Source organism: Epinephelus moara, chromosome 13, assembly GCF_006386435.1.
Source record: "Epinephelus moara isolate mb chromosome 13, YSFRI_EMoa_1.0, whole genome shotgun sequence".
In the NCBI taxonomy this organism is placed as follows: Eukaryota; Metazoa; Chordata; class Actinopteri; order Perciformes; family Serranidae; genus Epinephelus; species Epinephelus moara.
In genome coordinates, this window is record NC_065518.1 from 22,562,443 (window position 1) to 22,581,133 (window position 18,691).

The 18,691-nt window shown below is 39.9% G+C and overlaps 1 protein-coding gene and 1 long non-coding RNA gene across 3 annotated transcripts in view; one reads left to right on the forward strand and one right to left on the reverse strand.

Annotated features, from left to right (window-relative positions):
* Positions 1-18: 18 nt before the first annotated feature.
* On the forward strand, positions 19-4,382 carry lyrm1 (LYR motif containing 1). 2 transcript variants are annotated; one of them, XM_050059194.1, is made up of 6 exons: positions 19-158; positions 261-377; positions 2,250-2,429; positions 2,526-2,586; positions 3,318-3,349; positions 3,456-4,380. In XM_050059194.1, exons 3-6 carry the CDS (start codon positions 2,271-2,273, stop codon positions 3,567-3,569), a joined length of 366 nt encoding a protein of 121 aa, XP_049915151.1. In that variant the 5' UTR covers positions 19-158; positions 261-377; positions 2,250-2,270; the 3' UTR covers positions 3,570-4,380. The 2 variants fall into 2 exon arrangements, with proteins under 2 accessions (XP_049915151.1, XP_049915152.1); XM_050059195.1 differs by lacking the exons at positions 19-158; positions 261-377 and adding an exon at positions 398-554 and having other exon boundaries at positions 3,456-4,382.
* Positions 3,778-18,691, reverse strand: part of LOC126399344 (uncharacterized) — a 63,089-nt gene continuing 48,175 nt past the window's right edge. The window contains exon 4 of the long non-coding RNA XR_007570886.1: positions 3,778-3,911. This is a non-coding gene — a long non-coding RNA (uncharacterized LOC126399344). The remainder of the gene's footprint in view (positions 3,912-18,691) is intronic.

An 18,691-nucleotide genomic window follows, 5' to 3' on the forward strand; every position in this document is an offset into this window, starting at 1 on the left:
TTTACAACGAAATTAATTACTGAAGCACGTGTTTTGTTGGTGACATATTAAAGAGAGCCTTGACAGAATATTATCGAGCGCTGGAAAATATGTCAAAACCTCTTTGTAACTCATCTGAAATGGCCCAAACTAGGTCTACAGACACGGAATTGAATATGGTATGCTACTACTTTAAAATGGTAAAACATCCCGAACTTTATGTGAGGTGAAAAGTAGAGGCACTCGTTTATTTTTATGGCTTTTCATTTTTTTCTTTACAGCCTTCCCATTGAGGAACCAGCTCTCGGCTACGTCATCACCCTGCGACAAATGTGTTTCTGCTGTCCTGGTAAGCTACTGTGGAGCCATAGAGCTAGCGTCTTCTCCAGACTCAGCCGGTAGGTCAAGGCTCGTAATATTAAATGAACTGTAAAACATAACGAACGATAACACTAATGTAAGTCAGTGAGAACAGCATTAGTGTCGCTTTTACTTTAATCTCCCGTCTTTGACAGCAGACGTCTGATAAGCGCTGTCAATAGGATGCTCAAGGATAGCTAGCCTCATGTTGACAGGTGATGACAGAGTATTGCATCATGTTTTCTGTTTGGTAAACAAGTATTAATGCAAATGCGCTAATGGTATTACGCTTAACATTTGGTTTAATCCCAACACATGTTAAAATAGAAATACGTAACAGTAAGTCATGTAACAAGCTGTGTTTGGAAAGCAGCTCTGTGGTGGTTTTAGTGACATCTAGTGTTTATTAATAGGAACAGTCTGGGCTGGATGAGAAACCCACCAAAGTGAGGGACTGTCCCGGGGCCCCAGACTTTTAAACATGGACGGATTATAATCAATAGGCTCCAGGGCACAGATATGCAAAAAGCCCCACCACCCATACAGGGACAAGAAAGACTTTGTGATAGCTTTGGGTCCTTATTGTGCATTTTGTGTCTTTCTTGGTCATTTTGTGTCTCTTAGTAGTCATTTTAGATAGATAGATAGATAGATAGATAGATCCTTTATTATCATTGTATGTTATACAACTAAACTTTGTTAGAGCAATACAGTTAGCAGCATATAAATGTTTACACATGCACCAACACACAATCACTTATTCACCAACACACTCCCTCATCGCATCATTCTCACAATCACATACACACATTCATATCTATATTTTTAAAGTATATGATAAATAGTAAGAGCAATAAAAAACAGTAAAAACAACAGTTATTATGTGATTGTGCGCGCCACCATCTTGAAATCTTGTGTCTCCTTATGGTTGTTTTGCCCCTTTTTGTAGTCATTTTTGTATTTTTTTGTGGTTCCTTTGCATCTCTGTGGGGTCTTTATGTGTCCTTGGGTTCATTTTGAGTCACTTCCTAGTCGGTACTTGTTAATTTGAGTAACATTTTGTAGGTGAAGGCCAAGGGGGACCCTGACACATTGGGCCCCTGGGTCTGTGCCTGGTAGGCTCGTTCAGTGATGCATCCATTAGGGCTGGCCTACATGCTTCGAAGCTTAGATCATTGCTATGGTAATCAAGTCCAAATCAGTATTCGAACCCCCAAAAAGTTGAGTGTTAGATTTGCCAAAGGAAACTAGCATATCACAAGCTTGGCAAATCACATGAAAACTATATAAAAGTATCAGCCTAGCCGTCTTGCAAAGTGTTCTTTTTTTCTTGCTATTAAGTCTAAAGATACTGCAACCTGCATGCTAACAGTAGCTAATTGTCACATGCATTGACTGAAAACTAATGTTGCTAAAAATCTGATTTATATCCTCATCTCTAAAGTTTCAAAGCCCAAAACTGCTGCCCAGGACAGCCCTAACATCCATGCCTCAGTTCTTGCAGTATCTATTCTTGTGGCTCTTTATTTAAGACAGTTGTAATTTTTTTGTTGTTGAAGGCATTTTTCCCACAGGACGCATTTACATTTAAATAGTTTTTTTAAACTTAAATTATCAGAAACTTACAGAGACATTGAAAATGCCGGTGACTTTGGTAGTATTCCAGCTTAGTACTGGTTTGTTTCTTGGTGTCTGGGCAAATAATGTTGCAGCTACATTTAGTCTGCTGTGTGTACAACATAGAGGCATCAGGAAACAAATACAATGTACAGAAAGCAGGAGGTGGAAGATTGAGAGGGGGTCAGCTGAAAATTTTTGCCCCAGAGCTACCTAACAAACTCATTATTTTGCTTTATTTACAGAGAAAGCAGTAACAGGATATGTAATGCCATTACTTCTTTACTGTTCAGATAACTGCTGTGTGAGCCCAGATGACGACCTCGACTCGCAGGACGGTGTTGTCACTCTACATGCGGGTGTTTCGCATCGCCCGAAGCTGGCAAGCACAGAGTGGAGTTGCAAGTGACACAGAGGTGGAGAGAAAGTACATACTTCAGGAGGCCTGCACTCTGTTCAGACAGAACCAGCAGGTGTGAACAACAGTACGCTGCTCACAGAAATGAAAAAAGCCGTAGTTAGATGGCATTTTGTATGACTAATCTTTCCTTCTGTGTGCTTCTCCACAGCTCACAGATCAAGAATCAATAAAGAAGTGTATAGAAGAATGTGAAGCAAGGATAGAAATAGGTGAGAGTGGAGAGATGCTACACATTTCCTCACATAAGTTTCAACTGAATGTTATCCTACTCAGGTCAGGACCACAGAAACAGACATACTACTCTGTGCTTTCATGTTTTCTGTCAAGTGCTGACTTTATAAACCACTTAAACACTCCACTTATAATATTTTGATGTCAGTCTTATATTTGCTTACCATTTATAGTGGGTAATATGCAGCTAATATAACACACCTAGATGAAGTATTTGTCACGGAGTGACTGTGTAAGTTCAGCTGAAGGTCTTAAGTGTTTCGGCATGAGTAAGCAAGGGAGTAAACATTGTTCTGAATGTCTGACAACCAACAGCATGAGCAGGGTTTATATCATCTTCAGATAAGTGATACAGAAACCGGCTGTAATGACTGACACGAATAACAAACAAATATAATGCTCATGCTGTTTAATGATTTGTTTTTAGTTTTGATATACAATACAAGAGATAAGTTCAGTTGTGGGCAAAGAGGCAAGATTAATATTATGTTCAGCCCTCCCTCTTTTAGATTACAGGTGCTATGATTTAACAAACGTTTACATCCTGCCTTTGTAATCAGGTAAAAGTGATGAAATTATGAATTAAATCATCCAGAAATCATTAATATACTGAGGGAATAAGCTGCTCTCTGCAGGAAAAAGCAGGACTGCAGGATAGGAAGCTTTCTGGCTTTGAAAGAGTGACTGTCACTATCATTTTTTTTTACAGGTCTACATTACAAGAACCCATATCCACGGGCTGTAAGTAACAACAGTTTATTAGACAAATGAGATCATTTTCCCATCTGTGTGAGTCATTGAGTCATTGAGAAATGTTAGTTATTTTGTTCCCTCGCTGTTCCCATAGACGTACCTACCACCAATGGGACTGGCAACTCAGAAAGGCAGGAAGTTGCGAGCACAGCAGCGACTGAGGAAGCAGGCCAAGCCAATATACTTAGAGTCACATGATGAGACCTGATGCTCGATGTCCCTGCTCCTCGCCAGGAGTTCAAGTTACCATGGGCAGGAAACTAGAGTGCAGTCACAAGCTGATCTCATGGGCAGAGTTTTTGCGAGCACCCAATAATGCAAGAACACCCGTCATTCAGGAAGAAGCCACTTTTTTTTTTTTTTTTTTTTTTTTTTTTACTGTAAACTCCACAGTTCAGTATTCTATAGTTCACAATCTTTTCACATGTTTTCAGCAATTATTTTCTCACGTGTAATGTATTTAGAGACAAATCTCTGATTTTACTTTACCTGGACTTTAAGCACGAGACAGCTTCTGTTCAGCTTGGGAAGGCTGTCAGCTTTGGGTAACCTGTAATATAAGAGAATGTTGTATATTTTATTTATTTTTCTCTGTAAAAAGTATTGTAATAAATACTTGATGTGTTTACAACTGCTAAATAACAAAGTTGTCTTAAAGTCTTCTATTCTAATAATACATTTGTGAATAGAGCTGAAGAAGTCATGAAGTATCTAAGTAAGATCTTTGGGACACACATTTAACAGGCCCTGTTTCTTAGCTTTTCCATAACGGTAAAAAATAAATACGAAACAAACTCCAGGAATCTTGGCAACAGCAGAGAGGAAGTTGGTCATTTCTGACTCATGTAAAATTGTGAGTCATTGTAGTGTGAGCAGATGATGTGTTTCCCATGAAGTTCTGGAAAACTAAAGAGGAAGGACAGGGTGAGGTAGACACAAGGCAGGGCCCTTTACTACAGCATGTTTTCGTCACAACAGACATTCAAGCAATCACAATGATGATACCTTACGGTAGAATTTGCAAAGAGCTTTCCAGGAAAGCATCAAAACCGGAACCGGGGGGTGGGGGGGGGACACGGAAATGAAAAAATGTGTAAACTTAGTGATAAGAGGAGACTTAAAAAACGAAGGGTAGAAACAAAGTAAGTCTGTAATACATGTTATTATTTACAGTATAATACACTACAAGATTTCTAATCTATTTACCTGTTTGTTTGAAAAGAAAAAATGCTTTAGACTGAATCTAAATTCCTTTTTTAAAATCAGCTATATATGTTCTTGTAAAAGAGATTAAACCACTAATGTTTTCTGTAAGTTTTTATAAAGAGAAGATACCCCTCTCATTAGGCTCTGGGGAGCGTGCAGTGGGAGAGGTAAAACAGTTAAATGTTTTTCATTTAGAGTGAATGATATGACTGGTGAAAAGTTCACTGGTGATTAGACCATATCTTGATGTGTATATTTAGGGTGTAGAGATGCTATGTTTAACTGAAGAATATTTCCCCCGAAGGAGTCTAGATAATGGTGGTGGAAGATGAGGATGATGGGATGCAGAGCAGGATTAGGCACTGAATGTGATGAAGACTGGAGGAAAATGGGGTGGAGGAGGGTTGCTGGTTTTGCTACTTTTGCAGATTGAAAATGTAAATGAATATAAAGTATCAGCAAAGACTTTGTAAGTCACTAATTTATGGGTGCTATTAAGAATACCAGATTATTTTTTCTTAAACTTAGTCTAACACAGTGGTTCTCAGATGATGTGCTGCGATGCCAATCCAGGTGTGCCATGAGATTTTGTGATAACCACACATTATTATTGCAATATTTGACTGGGCCTATACAAAAAGTTATGAATGAATTTTTAATTGACTGTATCAGTATGTTGTGTGCGCCCATTTCCTAATAAAGAGGCAAACTCTAGCTAAAAAATGTAATTTCACTTAATTTAGAAAACCTTCACAGGAAACCTATTTGTCACCATACAATTATGGGAATTATAAGTGTGTGACACATCCACATCCACACAAAGCCCTGATTGGCAGCCAGTGTGAGGGATGATAACATTTAAAAGGAGAAGGCCGTGAGTTGGACAATGGATAGTTTTATTGTACGGAGCAAATTACAACAAAGAACCAGTGAAGACGGGTATCATGAAAGCTACCTGTCTTATTTGTTATTATTTTTATTGTCTTATGTCGTTATAAGAGTGATGACACATGTTATAGAAGCTTTTGTGCACAGATTTTGGCTTGTCCTTTGGTGTGTCTTGAACACAAAAAGTTTGAAAACCACTAGTTTAACAGACCCACTCAACAGACCCTTTAATATGCATAATTTTATTTCAAGGATATTTTAATTTGAAGGTGTTTTCAGTTATTTTGGATGATTTTTTTTTAAAGAACCATAGCAGTCTTTGTTAATTAAGTCTAAAAAATGTGCAACAATCATTTATTGAAAACACTCCTGTTTGCATCAACAGACTGAGAATGCCATTTACTGTTAAACATTTCTGTATCTGTGTTTAAGTGTATGGAATATCTGGTTTGCTTTTATATTTTCTTTGTCTTTCTCAGTTTCTCCATAATGAATCCGGCGTGGTGAAAAAGCAGTTTGCTTTGGACACTGCTTTCAGTTCATTTTAGAAATCAGAGTAGAAAGAAGCTTCTCATGTACCTGTTGATTCATTCAGATGTTGATAGTGATGGTGACCTGCATATGGGGTCGATGATTCATCAGTCTCACTCGTGTTAGAATACAACAAATACTGAGGTCTGTATTTGCCAGTACAGACCACTGACCATTCACTCCCTGTGAATCCCCTGGCCATATACCGCTGTCTCATCTAGTGTCCAACAATAAATAGTATTTTGTGAGTCCTGCGCTTTGTGTGTGGTCTTATAATAGTGAGCAGGGGCACTTGTATTACAAACAAGGACGTACTTGCCCATATGTACAGTATCTTTTTGCACTGCATGTACAATGAATGTTAGTGAAGCAGCTCCAAAAGATACTAAATTAAAATTAATATTCCAAGAAAACCAATTAACTTTGCTGAAAAGTCAGTAAGGAAATGAAAAATGATTACATAGTAAGCTAAAATACAGTTTGTTCTTTCATTTAATTTGTTCCCCAAATTAAACATTTGAAACAGAGCACCAATAATTAAAAGTTAGTTTTCTTTTACAGTGCGGTAACTTGATTATTAGATTAAACCAGCTTTCATGAATGACAGGCCTCCGCTTCAGTAATGTGGTTTATATGAGTGAGTTAGCCACAGCCCAAATGTACTTGAAAAGCCCTCTGCAGCTGATGTATTCTGTGGGGACTAAAGTATATATTGTGTTCTGCTCCACTTTCCAGCAGCGAGTGGAAAATCAAAAATGTGGATCAGCAAACATGACTTCTGATAATCTCAGCGGGGCACACATTTACAGTTCAGTATTGTTCTCTGATACAGTGCTGCACTGTGTATCTCTGACCTGAAACACCCCGCAGCTCACAATGGAGACTTTATCAGATCATTTTAATTTCACACTCTGAACTCAGTCACCTTGATAAGTACAGTGTCCTCTCTTCTAGGACGTCTTGAGGTCGTTTTCTTTGTCCTCCAGCACCACGCTGGCCTGCATGCAGCCACATAATGGAGCCCAGTGGATGCAGAGAGCATGTGTAACTGAGTGACGTCAGCACAGTGGCTGACACACCAGACTCCAGCCTCAGGCGTCGGAGCTGTGGTGTCTTCAGAAGTGAAAAGTGTCCTGGTAGAATTAAATGGTCTCTGTTTAAACATGGAACTAACACGTCCTACATAGACGGCAGTGTGTCCTCCACACTGCTGGGGACAGAGAAAGCGGTGATATGTCTCGGTCACAGATCCTACAGGGCGCTACAGGACCTAATGGGTGACGCACACAGAAAGAAAGGTTTGTAAAGGATTACTAAAGGGAGACTGTCTGTAAAGTAATCTCCTGAATGACAAGGGGTCAGGAGAGGAGACACAAGGAAGACGAGCCTGCAGCAACATTGGAATAAGTGAAGCTAGGTTGTCTGCAAAAAGTAGACCAGTATGAAGACAGACTGATGTGAGTAGTTCTGGACAGGACATCAACTCTGGTTACCGCCTGACTCAGGGCTGACTGCATGTCTGACTGAATAAACTTCTTCATGGGTAGCTCTGATGAACACAAGCATCTCCATCCATCTACCCATTTTCTGTAACTGCTTATCCTCTCAAGGGTCACAGGGAGCTTGAGCCAATCCCAGCTGACATTGGGCAAAAAGTGGGGTACACCCTGGACAAGTCGCCAGACTATCACAGGTCTGACTCATAGAGACAGACAACCATTCACACTCACATTTACAATGATGGGCAATTTAATGTCACCAGTTGACCTGCATGTCTTTGGACTGTGGGAGGAAGCCGGAGTACCCAGAGAAAACCCACGCTGACACAGGGAGAACATTGCAAACTTCACACAGAAAGGCCCAAGCCAGACAGAGGGTTCAAACCCAGAACCCTCTTGCTGTGAGGCAACAGTGCTAACCACTGCATCACCGAGCCACCAAGATATAAGCATCTGAACCGAGTAGATGTATTTCTTTTTTCATGCTGGATTGGCCAAAAGTAATAAACAATAAATGACAACGATAATCGATAAAATAATGTTTTAAAACTCAGGACAGGAAGCAATGATAGAAATCTCCCCTTAACAAACAAGTGTGCTATCTATGAGAGTGAGTAAACATTGATTTAAAGCAGTTTAGAAAATGTTTCTGTGACAGATTTAACTTCGCAAAAGGTACTCTAGCTCATACTTTCTGGTTTTGTCCTGAGATTGTTCCTTTTTGGCAGGATATCTTCTCTTGGTATGGTAATATTTACGATATTCAGATTGAACTTGACACGTTCATTGCCCTGTTTGGTTGTTCTGAAGCTTCTCATTGTCTGCCGCATACTGTAAAGAAGTCCCTGATGGTTGGCATGTTGGTGGCAAAGAGGATCGTTCTTAAGGAACTGAAGGCTACCTGTGCTCCCTGTTTCTCCAGATGGCTTAGGGAACTAGTCTCGGGGATTCACCTTGAGAGACTTTGATATGACAAGATTCTTTGAGAGTCTTGGGGGCCCAATAGTTAGGCACCTTAATGTACCATCTATTAGCTGAAGTCCCTACAAGAATCACCATGTCCTGTTATCCTTATAGGCTAAAAGTTGTATTTAACTTAGTTAAGTCTGGTGTCTTTTTTTGTGTGTGTGTGGGTCGAGTATGTATCTGTTTGTACATGTAATGTTTTTGAGATGGAAATGAAATGTAAAATGAAAAAAAAAATGTTGAAACCAATCACTACACTCTTTGGCCACCAGGGGTCACACCATACCTAGTACTGAGGCCATATGCGGTTCAGTGGGTTCACCCCTCATGACTGAATTTAACCAGTGTGAGTGGACCACAGGCCTTGCTGTGCATTTCAGACACCTGCAACAAAATCTCTCAGGTGATAGTAAATATGGCACAAACCTGATAATAACAGTCTTACTAATCAGGAGTAAAAACAATCGATTAATGAATTAAACGTTTACAACGAACAGAGCTACTAATATTATTCATCTCCAGTCATCCACGTCCTCTGTTTGCTTCTCTGAGGACTTTCATTCATTACCACTTCAGACTCAAATAATTGTCTGATGCACAGTAAATACACTGTGTTGAAGTGTGGGCTTGTTTCTGCTCTCTCTGCTCTCTTTCAGGAGACTACATAACCTCAGTGATAAATGACTGTCCTCACTATAATTGACCACTGATGGGAGAGCAGCTGCAGCAGACTGTTTTAACATTAATGCTGAGTAGTGACTCACTCCATGCATTCATATATAGCGTTCTGTTGACCAATGGCTGTTCTTTTTTCAGTCATTCTTGCTGGGATATTTCATTCATCTGAACAATGTGGTGCTGTTACATATGCCTGAAAAGATTACAGTGCATATGTTACGTCTCTCTGCTGTACCTAAGCACTGTTCAGCCTCACAGAATTGCTCGTGTCAAATAACATCTACTTGTATGGACTGGCTGTAGACTTGCTAATATCTATAATACCATTGTTACAAGACTTTTTCTCGCACCTTATTTTTGTTCTCCATAAAACAAGTGTCAGCTACGAGCAGAAATCTGTTACTTTCCACACACTGTCACTTACTTCTGTGGAAAGAGGTGTAAAGATGATTTAACTCCAGCAAAGATGGCGAGTGGTTGCTAAACATTGTGGAAGCCTGCTGTTTATTTGAATGAGAAATGTGTCAGCTTGTGATCTGTGATCTTGCTGCTTATGCTATTGATTTTGATACATGAAAACACTTTGATAACAGAGCACTGACTCTGTTCTGAACAGACTTAATTAGCAACACAGCCGCAGAGTGTGAAGAATGTCTGTGATCATGGTAAATGTTGCCGGTTTGTTATAATGCTACACAATACAGGTGGATGAATTAAACAGTAGGTGTAGTGTTAAAGTGATTCTTAATTCTCGAATTGTAAAAGTGTGTAGCCTATACACTAAATAAAAACATATTTTAACATTTCCTCGACTTAAATGTACTTCGTCAGTCTACGGCCTGGTGCCTTTTCTTCTTAATTTTGCCAGACCTCAATAGCAATAGCTGCTAAGCTAAGCGGCTCTTTTGATAGTAAAGGTTGCAGACCACTGCCCTGACCCTTTGAATTATATATTTTTTTTTACAACAGAATCCTGGGAGTACTTGTTCCATAGGGGACAGTGAATTACTCATTTAGCCCTTCTAAATTGTCCATTTCAACTGCCTCTGAGCTTATTGGTTTCTTTTGTCAGTATTTGTTGGCAAACATGGCACAAATTTTTTTTTAGGAAGTTACATTTTTATTTCATTATATTCTCTTGATTACAAAAATCTTCTCTACACCAGGGAGCCCTAAGCAGCTGCTTATATTGCTTAGTATGTAGGGCTGGCTCTGGGCTGCATTAGGAAAAATGCATGTGTAAAATACGCACAAAAGCTGCAACAACCTCAAACTAACCTACAGTACTACAGATCTGACATTGCTGACCATATTTATGTCTGGTTCCTGATATTGCAACCTCCATAATGTAGCCAAGACACCTCCCAGGGAACCTCAGGGCATCTGTCTTGGCCGTACAACATATTGTTCAAATACTTTCAGAATCAGTTTACAATCATGTGGACAGGATATATTTCCCCTCCTAAATCTTATTCAATCTTTAGCATTTATTGTGTTCTTAAATATTTTGTTCCTGACTGTTGCAGTTGGCTAATTTCCCCATGGGGACCATTAAAGTTTCATTTTATCCTTTAAGTAAACTTTATTTTGACATTCAGTGTGTTTCAGGCATTATTCATGCTGGTGAAATTATTCCTCTCTGGGGATTTTTCTCTCTTTTCACAGGCCTAAAGTTATTTATAACAATCAATAAACTTTCTCATAATGGGCTGAAAGATGCAGTTTGTTGAAAATTATTGGATCTTTATCTGTTACTACATTGCATTTATATCTTAATCATTACTTCTTAGATCAGTGAGTATTCACAGGGAGAGTTGGTCTAAAACCTAAAAACATTAACTCAACATTAAAGCAAATGAATGAATCTAACAGCTAAACAGGAGCTTTGAGTGCAGTTTTGAGATGTTGATGTTTTTGAAAAGGAAGGGTTTGGAGTTCCTTAAAAATGTATTCTCCCCTTATGCTGTAAAGTTGTCTCTCATTCAAGCTTTTCCACATTTGCATTATAATTAATTACAGACTGAATTTCTGTAAAAATATGACATCAAAAGTAAGACTTTGTAAAAAATTTGGATGAACACTATAAATAAAAATTCCTGACTAAAATAAACTTTCAAAATAAAAGTCATAAAGCAGGCATGTGACCCATTTTTGCAGCGATGTCACATACTAAAAACTGGATCATGTAAAAAGTGGTACTTTTTAAAGGGCTGTCTGGTGTAAATATAGATATTTAGAGATTCACCTGAGAGCAGTGTCATTATGGAAATGATAAATAAGCTTCAGCACAAGAAGAATACAACAGCTCCAGAAAGAGGAGAGTGATCCATCATACAGCCCCTTAAAGCCCTTCACTCGGTGTGCATTATTTAGGGGTTTCAGAAAGACCCTGGGGGAAATATGGAAACAGCGGGAGCAGGAAAAAAAAGGGAAAATGATAGTGTAAAGAATAATGCAGGAGTTGGACATCTAATGTTGTACTTAAGGAGCCACGATAAGGTAATTAGATGCTTGTAAATGGGGAAGTCCATCTCCTCGTCTTACCTGGTCAACTTGCCTTAATGCTTTGACGCAGATCACATTATTGTCTGTCCGGACAACACTTGAACCGTCATTAAATAAATATCAAGGTTGATTTCACTTTACAATGCAGTCAAAACACACAAGATAAGGCAAATAATAGCACCACTGTAATGGCTTATCACCTCTAATGAGGATGAAAAGAAAGACTCTGTACTGACCTTAACACACTCTAATACTAAAAGCTATTCAATTCAATTACGTCTGAGTACGTACATTACTTTTAACGGCACCATAGCCATAATACTTCAGCAACTGCTGCTGTAACCTTTAGAGCTTTTCTTATATGAGAAGCACAACTGCGGCTCTTTTGTTGCAGGTTTGATTTAAATAATTGTTAGCTCTTGATTAGATTGGTGCTCCAGTGATTCAATTATGAGCAATCATCCTCATCAGACTCATGTTATATGCTCCATCATTTCAAAGGCACTCTCTGAAGCCTCAAAGATTTGAATACATATCAGTGGGCTCGTGGGATTTTTCCATGATTGGATAATTTCTATTATATCGTGTGTGTTTCATCTGCATAGACAAAACACTTAAAAAGACAGATGCACAGATGGAACTCTCATCTTGAATACACCATATTTATCTATGGTGCAGTGCAACATGTTTTTATACTGCAGACGTTTCTGCACACACTACAGGGTTCCCACAAATTTTCACAGACAAAATTTCAAAACTTCTCGATGACTTTTCAAGGACTCTTAATAAAATTTCAAGGGTCATTCATAACCATAGACTGTAAAAATAATGGACGAAGCTACTGTTACATCACCAGTTGGTTCGTGGACACCTACTTTAAAGCCTTGAGTTCGGCATTTCGGCCATTGCCACCTTGTTTTTTGGAGCCAGAAGTGACCATATTTGGGCGAGAGGCTGGTGCTGTGGAGGGGCGATGGGTGTATCTGACTGAAACGCAAAGGACACTATCGACAGACAGCCTGTCACTCAAAACAGCCTGTCCTTCATTATGCTTAACTTCAAACCTTAATAAAATGTAAACAGGTGAGTTATGAAGCTCAGAAAGACAATTCTTTTCATGCTTAGGCTATACATTTTCTCTCTCACCCTGCCGCTCACTCCTTACATGCATGCTTACTCACTATCTCAAGCTGTCATTGTCTGGAGCAGTCAATTCAATCATCAGCTGTTCTACTGCTGATTCATCAACCACTAGCACAGAGACACACCTTCTCCATTAGCCTATCGTCTTACTGCATCTTGTGTTAATATGGTTCTTTTTCTGCCCGTAGTACTTTCATGCTGCAGCCCTGCGCACTGTAGTCCTCTAAGAATCATCAGCCTCATCAGCTATCAGATTTCAGGTCGTCAGCCACCACCACCTCCAAAAGTGTCTGGACTCCATGGGAGGATTTATCTTGCTGCTGCTCAGATGTCCTTCGATCACAAAAAATCTCCCAAGCGCCAAAGACTTCTGTTTAATCTTAATCTGTTAAAACTCAAATCATCTGTTAATCTGTACACTCCTGACACATAAAAATTCACTTCTATAGCTGTCATGAACAGGGAAATTAGCGATAGAGACCAAAACATTTTTTGTACCAGGCTGTAAACATGTTTATTTCTGCTATAATTTAGTATTTTAAAATGGAGGTCTATGGGGATTGACTGGCCTCTGGAGCCAACCTCAGGTGGACATTAGAGAAATTGCAGTTTTTGGCACTTTTGTGTTGGCTTCATTTTTAGCCCCGGGGGTTGCCGCTTGGTAGACACAGAGCAGTAGAGCTCCCAGAGTAGGGGAGTGACAGCCGTCAGTTCGGTGGGCCTGTTGGTTAATTTGTAAAAAAAAAAAAAGAAAAAAGAAAGAATGCCCTGTACCTTCGAACTACCAAACTCTACTCTCAGATTAGTTAAAACAAAACTTAAGTGCGCAATACCGCTCCGAGTGACAGTTAGTATAGGGGTGATGGGGGTATAGGTATGGTAACTTTTAGATTCATGACCATGCATGACCCTATACTGTCACATTATTTTTCTTGCCCCACTTGCCTGACATCATGCAAACATATCTGATTCAAACTCTATTCAAATATAATTCCAGCTATAATTCCACTGGCATATCTGGGGAAGAGGGAACCCAGGGAGGGATTACTTGATGTGAACAAAGGTCAAACACCGATGCATTAATATTGGAGCTACACTACGTCAATAGCCACAGAAGATACATTTGCAGTTATGCTACATTAAGTGGAGGGTTATCCACAGAATATTACAGTAACAATTTCATTACACATAACAAATTTCCTTAACTTTTCCAAAAATTTCAAGGGTATTACTAACTCCATGACTTTTCCAAACCTGGAAAACAAGATTGTGGGATTCCATGACTTTTCCAGTTTTTCCATGACTGTGGGAACTCAAGCCTCAACTTTTGTCAATCTCAGGTCCAACAGGCCACACTTTGGGTTTATCAGAGCAAATAAAATGATTAAATATATTACAGTTTTCAGTGAAAACATAGGTTGTTGTTTGAGTTATCCTGGAAGTCAGCAGTAATTTGATTTCATAGCTCATCTTGGGGTACGTATTTTCAAAGGAGGCAGTTTTAGTAAAGGGCAATGATCAATGAGAAGTGACAAAGCAAAAGATATCAGACAATGATTAGATATTTTAGTTTTAAAGTGTTATATTTGGAGTGACACAAAATAGACAATAAAAGGATGAGATGTTCTTTCATGACTAAGTGCTTAATTGCCCTTTCGTGTAGCTGCAGACATTTGTCTCATCTCCAGCTCTCTTGCTCACTCCCGTCCCACTCACTCTTTGTCTCTCTCTCGCCTTTTGTTTGGACTATACGTTTCACATTGTCTCAGCTCACAGAGCAGCTACTCTGAGATTAGAGGGAGGAGGACTGAGGTGTGTGTGGGTTGACTCGAGTAGTGTGGCGAGTATTGTTGATTGCCTGCAGTATGGAGGGCGCAGACGAGTGCTGATGCATGCTTGATTAAACTCTGTCCACTGGGACGCTACACGGAAAGTGTGTGAAGTGTTTGCGAGTGTGTCAAAGTGAGGTCAGGGGCGATGGGCTGGTGATTAGCCTCTGATGAACAAGATACACTTCTACATGTTTTAAGACTTTTGTGAAAACTGTCACTCTTTTGTCTTTTGGATTCTTACAGTTTCTTTTTATAATCACTTCACACACTGGAGCTGAACATTCATAACTGAATGAGTTGATACAGCACATTGAGGACCACTAGCTGCTAAGAGGCATCATTGTGTCGAATACAGAGAGAGGGAGAGTACACAAAGCCTGAGAGTGCTTTATATTATTTGCCAACCAAAGTCATGTGCCCACAAATGTGAGCCAGCGCTCTGTAGAGGTGTTTAACAATGACTGGATGTGCTGAGGTCCAACTCTAGTGTTGGGTCACAGGGTGACTGTTCTGGGTAACTCGAAGAAGCCATCAAATATTTAGCTGGCCTCCTTTTCATGATCATGGTATGTAAACAAACATATTATTCGTGTGATTGACACGCGATCTTTCGGCCTGGCACGACAGTGAAAGCCTAGACAGCTCTTTAGTGTAAAAGGAAAAGAGGGTCACCGAGTAGGATTAATTATCAAATTAATTTCCGCAAAACTTTGAGCAGACTACTGGGGATGTTGCACTTCCGCAGACGCACTTTGAAGAACACAGCTTTGTAAAGTAAGCAAACTATTGGCTAAATATAATCAGTTTCAAGTGATAAAGGACAAATCAATTTCAGTGTAGCGCCTTGTGTTTAGCTTGTTGCTGCTGTTGATTTTAAGGCACCCTATCTGCTGAAAAACTGGTTCTCATTTTTCATTGTCAGGTCCATTGTTTAGTTCCTCCTCTCTTGTTTTCCTACTTTGCACATAGGGAAGCACTCGGTGCAGGATAGACACATTTGCACAATGTAATGCTTTGATGAAATGAAATTAAAGTGATCAAACACAATAATTGTTTCTTTTAATTGTGGTAGACGCAAGAAGGTGGATGGAAAACTCATTAAAGGGGGAAGATGAATAATGGAGGAGGGTGTGTTGGTGTTGTGCTAGCTTAGTTTACATCTTCGCTGGATGGAGTGCTGTTGTGGCTCCTCAGGGGGCGGGGTGCGGTGTGGGTTCGGGGCAGGTGGGGCGGTCAGAGACAAAGCAAGGCTGCAGGAGGAGGAGGTGGAGGAGGAGGCTGGCAGGGCAGAGAGCCAGTGTGTCTCAGCACTGCGCAGTGAAAGTGAGGAGACGACTTCACTGAAAGGCCCGGCCTGCACCAGCCTCATCAGGCAAAAATGGAAAAAGGTTAGCCGGTGGCAGCCATGACAAGAAACACAACCTTCCTCATTGTTGTTGGTGGAAAAAAAAACTGTGGGTGGGAACTGCTTCATGCAATGTGATAGGCTGCCTGATTATGCATGTTTAATGCTTATTTTGATTTCTGAATTTTGCATGCTGGTGTCTAATGAATTGGTACATAAGCTGCATTTTTACCAAACTGTACTCAGGAGAGTTCTTTTTTCATGATGTGTAAAGATGATTTTAATTACGAATCTGATTCTAAAATATGTGTTTGTAAACTAATGAAGATCACCTGTTTGCAGGAATTACTGATAAAGCACTATGTGGCTCAGGGTGGCAAAGTGCTTCATAGCTGTACCTGTGTATCATGGAATGTTTGTGCACAGCCGTGTGGTGAAAGTGACAAATGAGGCCGACTGGTTGTAGGTGGCTGCAGGTGCTAGGTTTCAGATGACCGGTGTTGCATGGTCAGTGTGGTAACCAGAGCTGGAATCTCCTTTAGAGAATAAAGAGTTCAGGCTCCATCAGGATCGGTCTGATTATGTCCTGCATGCAAAATGGGAAACAAACATGCAACACATGCACAAGACATGCAGATGCACAGCCTGTTGCATAATCAGGCACAACAACAGGTACATGAACATTCAGACCAGTGCGTGCAGGCATTCCTACATACACAAATATGCACACTCACACACCCAAATGAATGTCAGCCGTGCTCAGTGCTACGGTTACTCCTAACCACACACGCTTCCTCCTCCAAGGTGTCAGGGAGCATCTGGAAGTGAAAATTAATAATCACAGGTCTCAATGTGTGATCTTCTGCACATCCTTTACATATACGCCTTGTTACGAGTGACAACACAGTGATGTGCTATTTTAATTTTAGACTGTAATTAAATCACTGTTGGTAAATCATTTGTCTAAATAGCTTTTCTACAGGCTAGAATTAGAGTGAAGACTTTAGCAGGTTTGGGTGAACGGTAAAGGAATGATAATTTATGGATCTCAACACAAAATCATTTTATGGGAATGAGGAGACATGTAGGAATATTTATAGTATGAGCGATGACACCACCTACTATACATACTTAAAGACGCTGAAAGAAATAACTTCCACTGGATCTAAATGTGGAGGAGGCATTACGTATTTATTAGTCATTCTCCTCGACAGAAGCATACTCACTGCCATTGCTTATCTGTCTTGTCCGCTTTGTCTGTTTGGGTGTCACATATACAAAAAGCCTTTCACTCTGTCAGTGCAGTGTTTTTGTGTCTAATCAGAAAGAAATGGGAGTCTCGTTTGTTGTTCTTCACCTGCGGATTGATACCTTTTAGGCAGAGAGAGGGGCAATGGGTGCAAACTGAAAGAATGATGGTGGCGGGGATGAGGTTCAGCCGGTGGTTTAGGTTGGTGCAGGATTGGTGCTGGTGCAGCAGGTAACCTGGTCAGAAACAATGCACTCAGAGTGGCAGATGATTCATTTTGAGTGTGATTGCACAGCACTGAGAGCGCAGACAAAGAGAGCGTGGTTGAGAAAACACTCATTATGAGTAGGAAGACTAACAATTCACAGCTCACCATTTCAATCAGAATCAGATTATTTTTCCCTGTACCGATGTACTAAGTAGGTTAACGCTCTGAACAACCATATAGTATATTTCTATTTCTTTAAAATCACCTTTCCTAAGATTATAATGTTGAGGTCATGTAAGTTAAAAAATGAAGTTAATGTAGCTCTAATTAGCTGTGAAAAAAAACAACAACAGTGATTTGTTGATCATTTGCTTGCAGCGTGAAAACAAGGTCAGCGTTTGTAGTACTTACGAACAAATGGAATGAAAATAGAGCTTCCCACACAGTGCAAAGAGCCAGTTTAACGCTTACTATAGACAGGAGAATAAATATAGTACTCAGCATAGATTCATTCAAATAGAGTTTTAAAAAGCACTATGTATTTAAGCCAAGCGCATTTTAGCAGCTGAGGAAAGAGAAGTAAATGACCATTAAAGGAGAAGTCCGGTATTTTGCACTTTGAGCCCCATTTCTGAGTTGTTTATGATGAAATAGAGTGGTTAAGACCACAATTTTGATGATTGCTCCTTTTCGGAGAATTTTATACACTTTCCCCTGCCTGGCTTAACACTGCTGCCTATGGCCATGTGTGAACCTGTCCTAAAACCACACTAAACGTTAATTTCAAAGCCATGAAACTCACCGAGTGGTCAGTGGTGTTTGATGATGTTCTGACAAAAAAATCGTAGCAAACTGTGGTTTCCATCCGTGTTTTCGATATTCATCTCGATTGTGGAACTATTTTTTCAGCTGTCTCACACCTGTGTGTAAACTTCCGCTCGATCGTTCGTTTGACCATGAAGCATTATACGCTTCAGCCCACTTGATGGTGATAATGCTCCTTTACATGGGTGTCGCCAACTGGCAGGAAACCATTGCAATGTATACTGCGAAGGTTGTTTACAAGCAAGTAATCCATTGTACAGTTGTTTAAACTTATTACAAAACTTTTTCATTCATTCTCGTTCTTCCTCCAGGAGCGCACACAGCACTGTCGAGCCGGCACTTTCACTGGGCTAAAAGACTACAATGACTATAACCTTGTCGTAAACAACCCCCCTTCCGTTTCCGGTGGTGGATTACTACCAACGGACAATGAGGCTTCCTATAGAAAACCAATG